At 39.3% G+C, this 11,883-nt stretch overlaps 1 protein-coding gene across 2 annotated transcripts; it reads right to left on the reverse strand.

Annotated features, from left to right (window-relative positions):
• Positions 1-869: 869 nt before the first annotated feature.
• Positions 870-4,878, reverse strand: LOC143856463 (uncharacterized). Of its 2 annotated transcripts, XM_077366692.1 has the most exons (4): positions 4,554-4,878; positions 2,689-3,612; positions 2,449-2,567; positions 870-1,250 (listed from the first exon to the last, which is right to left on the reverse strand). In XM_077366692.1, exons 1-3 carry the CDS (start codon positions 4,718-4,720, stop codon positions 2,465-2,467), a joined length of 1,194 nt encoding a protein of 397 aa, XP_077222807.1. In that variant the 5' UTR covers positions 4,721-4,878; the 3' UTR covers positions 870-1,250; positions 2,449-2,464. The 2 variants fall into 2 exon arrangements, with proteins under 2 accessions (XP_077222807.1, XP_077222806.1); XM_077366691.1 differs by lacking the exon at positions 870-1,250 and having other exon boundaries at positions 2,174-2,567.
• Between the last annotated feature and the right edge of the window lie 7,005 nt (positions 4,879-11,883).

Consider the following 11,883-nt stretch of genomic DNA (forward strand, 5'->3'; position numbering starts at 1 on the left):
AAAAGAAATGAAACGTCATGTACAGATAGAAGTTGATTTTGACTTCACATGAAATAGAGACACCTTCGCACTTTCAATTTAAATCAAGATAGATAAAGGACAACAACAATCATTAGATAGAAGAAAAGAACATACAACACTGACTAAGAAGGTCAGCTAAAAGAAATAAAAACAAAGCAGCATAGAACAACAGCAAGAAGTAAGCAACAACATCAAGGAGGAAGAAAATCAAACAGTTCTAACTCCCCTCTAGCTGCTCCCTCTTTGGCCAACCTATCTGCATCCACGTTTGCCGATCTTTGTACATGATGGAAAAATATTCGTGATTCCCCAACACAATCCATGATCTCGTCAATCCAACCGGAAAACCTCCATGGGTGCGGACTCCTCCCCCTCAGCCATCTGATAACGTTGAGCGAATCTCCCTTTACTTTTTTTTTTCTTTTATTGAATGGCAAGGGAATCTCCCTCTACTAGCACCCTATTCAAATTGGACGGCTCTAATAACTTTATCCCCTGAAGGACCGCCCTTACCTCTGCTGCATTAGAATCTGCGATCCCTATGTGTCCAGAGAATGCCTAAATCGTTTCTCAAACTTCATTTCTAAGAAGACCACCCACACCTGTGGGACCGAGGTTTCCCAAGCTGGACCCATCAAAATTTAACTTGAGAAAACCCCGAGGAGGAAAGGCACAACTTTGGAGCACTTGCTCTACATAGGTGCTACCGGTACACACCACTCTCCAACTATGCCATAAGTCATAGGCAAAAACAAACCTGAAGGTAGGGAGGCCCTAACCCAAGAGATGGTCAAAGCAATGATCTTAGTGAAGATAAACTGGGGGCTTTTAACGGCGTCCTTAAATACTCTGTCGTTTTGTTTCTTTCCATGAGGCCCAGATCACCACTAACAATTTCACATGCCGCCTGCAGGGATGCCGTGCAAAGTGAGAGCTGAAGAAAGAATGATTCGACACTTAAGACCCCTGATGTGCACCAGATCCAAACACTGTTGTCCGAATCCGAACGTTTAATGAATTGTCCTTCCAAAATCTCCAGAAGTTGAGCTAGGCGATCAAATTCCCAATCGAAGAGCTTCCTTCTGACATTCAAGTTCCAAGAAATGTTGTTTGCCCCTCGCACCATGCAAATCCTTCACCCATACCTCCTTCTTTAATGCCTAGTTACTCATTTTATATAACCCTGAGATCATTGTATTCTAGTGGTGTTCTTGGCCAATAAGTGTTTCCTGTGTTAGAAAACAAAATTTGAACTCCTATAACCGATAAGAAGATAGTGAGCATGTACCGTAAATGAACATAAGTTGGGAAGGTTAGAAGAAAATATATCGTGCAGGAAATTAACCAACAAGTTGAGATAAGAATAGGTGGTTGTTTGGGATGACTACCTAGAGATCAAAATATAAGGATTATGAGACTGAGAACTGCAGGTGATAAGACACGAACTCAAGTTGATAACCCAAAAACCCTCGTTACTGCCAGTATCAGGACATCTAGACACCCACATTGTGGATCGATATACTGAGTCATCTACATCAGCAGGCAGATATTGAAAATATAAGAGTAGAGATGGCCTAACTACCCCATTTTTTCTTAAAAAATCAACCTCCAAATTTGCCTTACCTCCTCAGTTTATACAAATGAATATCTCTAATAGTCCATGAATGTAAAAAACAAAAGAATTTCCTCAATAAGATCTGTTACTATCTCTAATTGTCAATGAACGTCGACAACATAAGAATTTTCTCAATAAGATCTATCACTATCTCTAATTGAGAATATAAACAGACAGCCCAAAAACAGACATTTATTATTCAGACATAACCTACCAGTGCTTGATAGGTATGAGACAATATAATGTCAATTTTCTTGGTTAAAACATTTGATAAGATTGATAAAAAGTAGGAAAATTAAGAAACTATGGAAATAAAACATAAATACATATTATACTTAAAGCACATATATGACATATGTGTGTGTGTGCGTGTGTACACACATACACACACACACATGCAAATGGCACATAAAAATACAATTCATTATCATTCATTGCAAAATCTGATATGTACCCCGGGTGATACATATTTGTACTGATTAGATCTTAATCTAGATGGCAATTGTAAACCAACAAGTGCTTAGAAGTGCCACTAAAGAAAGGTAAGCAGACTAGGAACTGTTTCTTTGAATGCATGTGATCCAACACAATAATGTCCAGAGTTCTTAAGGCCACCCCAGTTGCAAGGAAAAGAATGACAAAGCATTTTGATAGGCCTTAGCTCCGTCAATGAAAACATAAAAAACAAAATAACAACGGCATGGATTTTTTTCCCCTAATGTATGCCAATAGCGTGAAGATCAAACGCAGGAAGAACAAAGATACAAATGACAAGACCAGGAAAATGGAACAGGATGCACAGATTACCAAACAAGCAATATGCAAAGACTATCTCGCACTGAAAATAGGCTCAGCATCAGAAGTAGGCTGTGTTCTTCGAGTATACTTTATGAGCAAACCTTCTGAAGAGAGACCAGGTACACTTAAATCCCTGAAAAGAACCCAAGTAACTCCCATTTAATAATTGCAGAGCAATGAGAAAATCAAAGGAATTTAAAGACCCCATACAAGGAAAAGACAGAAAACAAAAGTGACAAAGGATTCAAACGAACTTAATGTACGGCTGCAAGTCTTTCCATTCCCACTTCTGCCTTTCATGAAATAGAGCAGCAAATCGCTCGGGAGCGCTAGAGGGCAACGACGAGACGCTAAAAGCACGGACCCACGTCTCGATTCCAATTCTCTCAACCAACACTTCCCCCTCCAGCATTTCGAAGCTCACCTGCATCCCTTCCGGGACATTCCGTTCCCAATCCTCCATGAAACTCTCCATCCTCCTCTTCCCTCCACTTAAAATCCGCCTCACAAAATGTAAGCAAACCCGCCTCTCGTCAAGGCTCCAAACGCAACTATCTTCTACTGTCTCTTGCTTCTTGGTTCCATAAGTCTCCAGGCAATGAATTGCAATCCTACGAGAATACCCATCAGCCACCAAGACAGCTACAACTTCATCTTCAGCTAGTGCATTCAAAGACCATCCATACAAGACCGAATTGTTCAAGAGCGTGGTTAAAATCTCAGCCATGAATTTCTCATCAGCGATCCGCCAATACCCATTGATCTCTGCAGCAGAGAGAGCCCGTAATCCAGATCTCAATTCTTCATCGCTGGCCTGAATTCTGTTGACAAGATCATGCCATCGGTATAGACCAATTGTGTTTGCGTCCTCTTCTTCATCTTCGGCTCTGTAGGGTTTCTCGGCCAGGAGGGATTTGAGCTTGTCGAGCTTTGGAGCGACCTGGACGAGCTCCATGTTTCCTGGTGAGACCTTGATGACATACGCGGGCGAGATCGATTGGGTTTTGTTGTTTTCTCTATCATTGTTGATAATGGAGTCATCATGGTCTTCATTGTCATTGGCATTAATGGGGGGTATGAGGAAAACGGAATTTGAATTTCCAACGAATTTGAGTGCGTAGGTTGCAGAAGGAGTGCAGAGAACGGCTTCTTCATTTGGCTGCCCCCGGACCGTCACCCTGAAAAAGTAGTAGAAAATCCATGAGAGAGATAGAGAGAATACCCAAAAAGGTAAAACCCTTAAAGCCTAAGAGAGAGAAAGAGGGAGAGAAAGGGAGAACAAGCTTAGAAGTTAAAGCCCTAAGGAGACAAGAAGAAACCCCCAATTGATAAAACACGCACTCGCACACACAGAGAAAGAGAGAGGGAGAACAACCTTAGAAGTTAAAGCCCTACGGAGTGAAGAGGAAAACCCCAATTGATAAAACGCAGAGAGAGAGAAGCCCAATTGATGAGAGAGAGAGAGAGAGAGAGAGAGAGAGAGAGAGAGAGAGAGAGAGAGAGAGAGAGTACCCAAAAGGCTAAACACTTAAACCCTAAGAGAGAGAAAAGGGAGAGAAAGGAAGAACAACCCAAGATGTTAAAGCCCTAAAAGAAAGAACGAGAAAACCTCAATTACTGAAACAGAGAGACAGAGAGAGAGAGAGTACCCAAAAAGCTAAAACCCTTAAACCCTAAGAGAGAGAAAATGAGGGAAAGAAAGGAAGAACAACCCTAGAAGTTAAAGCCCTAGAAAAAAAAAAAGAGAACAAGAAAACCCCAATTGCTGTAACACACAAACAGCTAGAGAGAGAGAATACCAAAAATGCTATAACCATTAAACCCTAAGAGAGAAAAAGAGGAAGATAAAGGGAGAATAACCTAGAAGTTAAAGCCCTAACAGAAAGAAGAAGAAAACCCCAATTGGAAAAGCAAACACAGAGACAGAGACAGCGACAAAGAGTGTGTACCCATAAAGCTATAACCATTCAACCCTAAGAGAGAGAAAGAGGGACAGAAAGGGAGAACAACCTTAGAAGTTAAATCCCTAACAAAGAGATAAAAAAACCTTCAATTGCTGGAAAAAAAAAACACAGAGAGAGAGAGAGAGAGAGAGAGAGAGAGAGAGAGAAGCATATACTGGTTATTGAGGATATCGGGGAGAAGCTTGTCGTCGAGTTCGAGAAAGAGGAGGTCCTCATGGGATCCAAATTGAGGATGGTAACATATGGGTAGGGAACAATTTAGCCCAAGATTTACAACTGCTTCTGCACCTCCTCCTGCACTCCCTCCTCTCCCTTCTTCCATTTCCTGCTATTTATCTCTGCTTTTTGCTATCTATTTGATCTCTATTTCCCTCTCTAGGTTGGTTGTTTAAATAAAGGTAGCTGATATCTGCATGACCGAGCCTTTTTAATAACCAGTAAGGTTGCAATTTGCCAGGATTGCATCCACCGAAAACAGCATGGGTTGGATTTAAAAATCAAGGTTCTTGGGTTGGGTCGGGTTTCATGTTTAAAAACCCGACCATCGGTTCAGGTCGGGTTTAAAGGAAAAAACAAACAAAACCCATTTTTAAAAACCCGACCCAATATCGGTCCGAGTCAGGTTTAAAGGGAAAAAAAAAATACCAAAACCCGACTCCGATAGGTGTGATATGATTTTCGTACGCATTGTTGGGGTTGAAATCTAATCACGCCACATAGCACAAGATCAGTCCAGCAGCACATAATGCGCTATGCCATATCAACGGAAGGTGCGGTGACCCAGATCACGACATGTGGCACACGGCCCCATCAAACTACTCGGCCATCCTAGGAGCCAAGCCCGAGTCCGACTGACCCTCAATCCACTGTTGGAGTTCGTACCCTAAAACCTATGTACTTTGCCTATTATTAATAAATGTTTCATTTCATGACATTTTATGGGTATTGTTGAATAAATATGTGAGATGTGCTTATTATGTTTTACATGTATTTGTCCATAGGGAACAAAGTAGGAATACCATTCTCAAGGATTCATAAATCATAGGGAGATATGGAATTCCGGCTCTTTGCAGGCTTTAAAGATTCATTGGATATCTCCTCATGTATACAACCAGCACCAGTCTTGCCTACATGCACGTGTTGTGGAGTGGCTTATCTCACTCACTTGGGTAGTGGACTCTAAGTAAGAAGAGTGGGTGCAACAATCGGATTGCGCACTGAACAAGATTACATTAGAATGGCCTGTGGACAAGAGCTAGTAAGGCTATTCTACAAGATATGACCCTTTTATATGTCATTCGACCTGAGGGATCATATTGGTCTATGGGCCCATCCTTCTTTCTTAGTCTCTCTAATAGTGGTTCTAATAAGGATCACCTGAGGGTATTACTGGAATGATGGACAAACCTACAAGGCTAATAGAGATACCCGACATGGAATCCTCCGCCCAAATTGTTAGAAAATCATACAGCTTTGGTCATAGCAGTAGGCCTCTAAAAATTACCTTGCCAGTTAGATTTGATAAAAGGTTTAACAAATGTTTTACAAAATATTATTTTGAAATGGTTTTCGCAAATGCATTTGCGGGCCAAAATTCCTCGACTAAAAGGTATACCATGAGTGGGCCCATGGGGTAAAGAATGCCCACCTTCCATAGGATACAACTTAGTAGACGTGGAAAGGAGAAGGGACTTGCACATATAAGATGTGATTAGGGGTATGATTATTTGACGGTTATCTTCAGGATTACGTCTCAATGGAGGCTACTAATCCAATGCAATTATAGTTGTAGCTACGGAGAAAGATCGCAGTGGGGCCCAACTTTGGGTTCTGCATGATCAACCATTGAATCCCTGCAACAAGCCCACTTGCAGCTCGAATGATCCATTTATATCCTTTGGATAGGGGTCCCGCATTTATTGGATTGCACGAACGAACTAGTTTCGTTGCATTTGATGCAAAGAAAAAGATTTACGTAGTTCTATTGGTGTATATTCACTATCGGACGCATTGTGAATACCAAATTAGTTACTTGTTAACTAAAAGGTATTTTGAGAATTATATATTATTTGGGTGGAGCTTTAATCCCATTGGATGGGAGGATCTTGTATTTATTTAAATGGAGAATTAAATAGAAACTTTATTTAATTGCAAATTCAAAAGAGAAAAACATATGGGACATTTTTTGGTGGGCCCCAATTGCAAAAACGCCCAAGAGGAATCTCTAATCTGCTTTGGGTTTGTTTGAATTAAATAAAGTATTGTTCCATAATTTTTGGAGAGAAAATAGAAAAGCAAATAATAAGAAAGAAAGAGAGAAAGGTGGAGATATTCTAGGAGATCTTTTAGCACCAACAAAGCAACCAATGTTTCCAAGAAGGAAAACACGCCCAATTTGGGCTGGAAATTTCGTCTAGGAATGTTCCATAAGATTCCCACAATACTTGGTTTCTTATTTGGATAAGAAAGTGAGCTAGTCTTCTTTTTTCAAAAGGATTTGTGGGAGAATTTTTTGGAAAACTTTAAAAGTGCAAATCACTCAGTATGTAAACCATGTGTGGACATTTTTGCAAACCTACCCAAGCTAAAAAACATGCCCACGCAGCCCTTGAGAAAACGTCTAAGTTTCTCCTCTCTTTCTATCTCTTCTAGTTTACAATTCTACTTCAAGTTTGTGAGATAAACAAAAAAAGCTCCATCAAAAGAATTTGAATTCCCACTCAAAGGATCTGATATAGATCAGATTACATCTGAGAATAAAAGTTATTCCCCATCCCTTTGTGCAAACAAACCAATCCATCGATGCAACCTGCGCTGCCGCGGCGATTAGATCGTTAGTAGCCGTTCGAGGAGTAGATCAAGTAGGCGGTTTCTTCTCAGCTGTAAGGTAAATTGTTTATTCTATGTTTTATTTTGATCACCATCAGATCATCTAGACCTTAGGATTCATGGGCTTAAGGGCAAAATCGAAGAAATTTTTTGTTCTACACGATTTCTAGTTCCGTTATGCTTAGCGATTTTGTCCGAGGGTTACAACCCATCTAACATCCACTCCTTCGAGCCATATAACATCTTCCACAAGGAAGCCCCTTGACAGCTCATCACCATCATGAGCTGGTCTCACCAAGATTTGCCACGGATCTCTGTTTCGCTGTATTAAAGTCAAGTTTAGCTAGGAGCCAATCTATCACCGCCAGATCTCTTATCTTATCGAATCATCTTCCAGGATCGTACACGCATGCACTGCCATTGTAGACAACCCTATTTTGCTCCACTTTAGCAGACAAAGAATTCTTTATCTCTTACTGTTTGGTTTGGCGGAAAGGGGTGGAAAGAGATGGAAAGAAAAGGGTTTTCCACCCTTTTTGCCCTTTCCATTGTTTGGTAGCACGTGGAAAGTAAATCCCGGAAGGATAGGTCTTTCCATCTTGGCGATAAAGTCGACGCTAATCCACGAAAATATTTCCTTCGTGAGACGTGGGATGCGTCTTTCCTTTCGACGCGGAAGCAATTATCGGGTAACTCATCTCATGTCTCTATCTAACAACGAAGATATGCTTCTCACACCATCTTCAAGCTTATCAAGAAAGAGTCTCTGATACTCACGTTTTCTTCGATCTTGTGCCATAAGAAGGTATTTTTCCCATCTTGTTTGTCCATCCTCCACAAATAAGAAGCTTCTCGCATGAAGTTTCATATTGAAAATGTAAGGAGCCAGGGGAGAGTTAGAGAGAGGAAGAGAAGGACAAAGAAGAAAGAAATTAAGCCACAAATCCTAATTTCCCTCTCTCGTAAGTTCTATTTCTAGCAATTCACGATGGTGGGAGAAGTTTGGATTTGTTTTCAAATAGATTTTATGATTTCATGGTTTTCCCATTTTGATAATTTGTTATTTCCGTGAATATTTGGGTCTTTAATGGTTCTGATATGAGTAATAATGGCTTCAAGTATGGGTAAATTTTGAAGTTATATTTTACATTTTTGATAGAAATTAGGTCGAGATTGGGTTCTGCATCGTATTTTCTTGTAATTTACAGTCATGATATTTTTTAGTAAAATGGTTTAGAGAATAGAAATACTCTGTTTGAATGCATTTTTTGTCTTCCTATTTCAGGATATTAGTTTGGTGGGAGCATTTGATTAGGGCTTTTCCACATTTTTCACTGTAACCCTCTATTGCTCATGGCTTTATCATGTTGATTTGTGTCATTTCCAATCTAGCATTCTTTCACAAGAGTACAACAGCCATAAACAAATCTTGCCAATGCCATTTTCAATTATTAGAAAGAGCTTCATTTGTTATTGTGGAATCATCATTGTAAGCCCAATGGTTTCCACCTTGGCATTCCCATCTTATTTTGATGATTCCAATACACAAGTGATTTATGATCACTAATGTGTTTGATTGTCTAAGTTGTAAATCACATTGGTGCTAAGACAACATTGCTTGGATTGAGGCCAAGAAGATCTCATTGGACCGATTATGAAGGCCAAAGACATCGGAGATCCAAGACAAATGAAGACTTGAAGAATCGCATTGAAGATCGAAGTCAATTTAGATTGTATAAAATCCAATCTTAGTTTTAGATTTTAAGAGGCATAATTAAGGAAATAAACACACACCCTAAATTTATATGTGATTGTCTTTGTGGTGTTCCAACACCTTGGAACCCTCAAAGCAATCCCAACTTGGTGTTAAGTTGGAAGCCCAAAAACATGAAGTGAAAATCTGCTCTTCATAGGCTTCTCGGAACTCCGAGAGAAATTCTCGGAACTCCGAGAAATGGTCCAGTAGATTTTTTTTCATCTTCTGTTTGTATTCCCGGAACTCCGAGATTTTTTCTCGGAACTCCGAGAACACTATAACGGTCATATTTTGAGCCGTTGGGAATTTTGCTGGAATTACCACAATGCCATTGAACGGTCATATTTTGGTTTTTCTATATATATGGGCATTCTAAACTTCAAGACTATCAATGCTAACACTCTAAAACTTCATTTGAACATCCAAAGAGTGAATCAAACTTGATTATGCCTCTCATCCTCTAAGATTAGGATTTGGATCCATAGGCTCAATTTGTACATCTTCTACAATTTGTAAACCCTTGTAAGGGATTTTTTTTGTTCTTTCTTTCTTAGTCAAGAACTTGTATCGGGCGAGTGTTCGGAGAAGTGTAGCCCACTCTCCGTGGTGAAGATTGCCACCAAGGTTAAAGGTAATCGGAATTTGTAATCGGCACCGATCTTCGCCGAAGTTAAGAAGATCTCATAGTGAAGCCATCAACGGGTTTGGTTGGTGGAGTGGAGTAGGCCTCACGTTTGGAGGACCGAACCACTTTAAATCTCGGGTGCAATCTCTCTTACTTTTGCTCTTTATTTTGCATTTGCACTTTAGATTTAACTTGTGTGCTTGAACTTTATTATTGATCTCTTAATTTCCAAAATTGGGTTTGAGTTTTCAAAAGAGTTAAAACTTGTTAGCAACCTAATTTCTCACTCCTCATAAGTTGCCGTACTCGGGACCACCCTTGGATTTTCACTTGGTATCAGAGCAAAGGTTCTTAAAAGATTTTCTTTTCTATAAATCTTTGGTAAATTTTTCTTTATAAATTTCAACAAGGGAAAGATCATAAGATCTTTGGCAACTTTCTAATTGTGAAATGGCGGATAGAAATGGAACCGGACTTCCGGAGGGCCATTCCACAACTAGACCTCCCTTCTTTAATGGGTCTAATTATGGACATTGGAAGACAAGGATGCGCATCTATCTTCTTTCGATAGATGTGGAGCTTTGGCACATTGTTGAAAATTGATACATGTTGCCTTCCAAACCATTTGAAGAATGGAATGTCGTAGAGAAAAGGCATGCAAATTTGAATTACAAAGCTATAAATTCTTTGTTTTGCGCCTTATCTACGGAGGAGTTTAATCGAGTTGCTCTTTTTGATTCCGCCAAGGTTATTTGGGATACACTTGCCGTTACCCATGAGGGAACATCTCAAGTTAAGGATTCCAAAATAAACTTGTTAAAGAGCAAATATGAAATGTTTAGAATGGATCAAAACGAAAGCATTTCCGAAATGTATACACATTTTTCTAAAATTTCTAATGAACTAGCTAATCTTGGTAAATCTTATCCTACTGATGAGCTTGTGAGTAAGTTGCTTAGGTCTCTTCCTCCATATTGGGATCCAAAGGTAACCGCCATACAAGAATCAAAGAATCTCAAGACGCTAACCATGGAGGAGCTTGTAGGATCTCTCATCACCCATGAGATGCTCCTCACTAGCCGACAAGAGGAGAAGAAGCCGAAAGAGAAAGAGAAAGAGAGTCGTTCTCTAGCTCTAAAAGCCTTCAAACCAAACTCATCATCCTCTAGCGAGGCGGATAGCGATGAAGAAGAAGCTTTAAGAAAATTTAAAAGCTTATGGAGAAAGAAACATAAAAAGGATAAAACGAAGAAGAAAGTGAAGTAGAAGGAGGAATAAGGTGCTATAATTGCAAGAAGGCCGGACACAAAAGACCGGATTGTCCACTTCTCAAGTCATCTTCCTCAAAATACAAGGGAAAGAAGGAATGGAAGAAACATAAAGCTCTTGCCGCCAGATGGGATGCTACTAGCACCTCGGGAAAGAGTTCAAGCGAAGGGGAAGAAAAGAAAGACGATCTTTGCTTCATGGCACTCACTCATGAATACAAGGTAAACTCTAACCCTTCATGTTATTCATCTAGTAGTGATAGTGAAAAAATATCATATGATGAATTGTGCTCAACCTGCACTCTCAAATTTCTAAAAATAAAGTTCAAAAGAAATCCATTTCCAAATTAGAAAATGAACTTAATTTTTTGAAAAATGAATTTTCTTCCAAATCTCAAATACAACTTGAAATTTTAAACTTGAGATTGAAACACTTAAGGGTTGTTTGGATGAGAAATCTTGCCAAATTGCAAAACTCCAAGATGTGGCAAGCTCTTCCAAATCTTATGAAGATGAATTTAATGATTTTCTAAATCAAATAACCCATCTTCATAATGAAAATGAAAGGTTAAGATTATGTCTCCATGGATTCTTAAATGGTGACAAAATTATTGACATAATCTTAAAGAAGACTAGTCAAAGACCTAAACATGCATATAATAGGACTAGCGTATCTAACCCTAATGTTAGATGCCATTATTGTAGAATAAATGGTCATTAGCAATTCCAATGTGCATCTAAGATTAGGGATTATGGTGGAACCAAGAAATCTTGGGTTCCCAAAGCCCCCATATGATTTTCATCATAATTGCTTAGATTAAGGGCATGCTTAAAATTGAATATCTTTTTCAAAGTTAATTAAATATCCCCTCTTATGTTGAATAAAAATTCTAAATAGGGGGAGTTCTAGGTTTGTCTTTTTCCTTGAAAAAGGAGGAGCTTTAAATTGAATAATTCATCCATTTGTTTCTCTTTTACCCCAATCTTTTTGATTGATGCCAAAGGGG

This window comes from Tasmannia lanceolata, unplaced genomic scaffold, assembly GCF_043159265.1.
Source record: "Tasmannia lanceolata isolate RefF3 unplaced genomic scaffold, GAP_Taslan_0.1 ptg000023l, whole genome shotgun sequence".
In the NCBI taxonomy this organism is placed as follows: domain Eukaryota; kingdom Viridiplantae; phylum Streptophyta; class Magnoliopsida; order Canellales; family Winteraceae; genus Tasmannia; species Tasmannia lanceolata.

Bases quoted from the DNA above. Each gene is read 5' to 3' on its own strand.
- LOC143856463 (XM_077366692.1), bottom strand. From the start codon at position 4,720: ATGGAAGAAGGGAGAGGAGGGAGTGCAGGAGGAGGTGCAGAAGCAGTT. The intron at 3,613-4,553 runs GTATATGCTTCT...CTACTTTTTCAG, and splicing joins CCCGATATCCTCAATAACCA to GGTGACGGTCCGGGGGCAGC. The intron at 2,568-2,688 runs GTTCGTTTGAAT...GGTTCTTTTCAG, and splicing joins GACTTGCAGCCGTACATTAA to GGATTTAAGTGTACCTGGTC.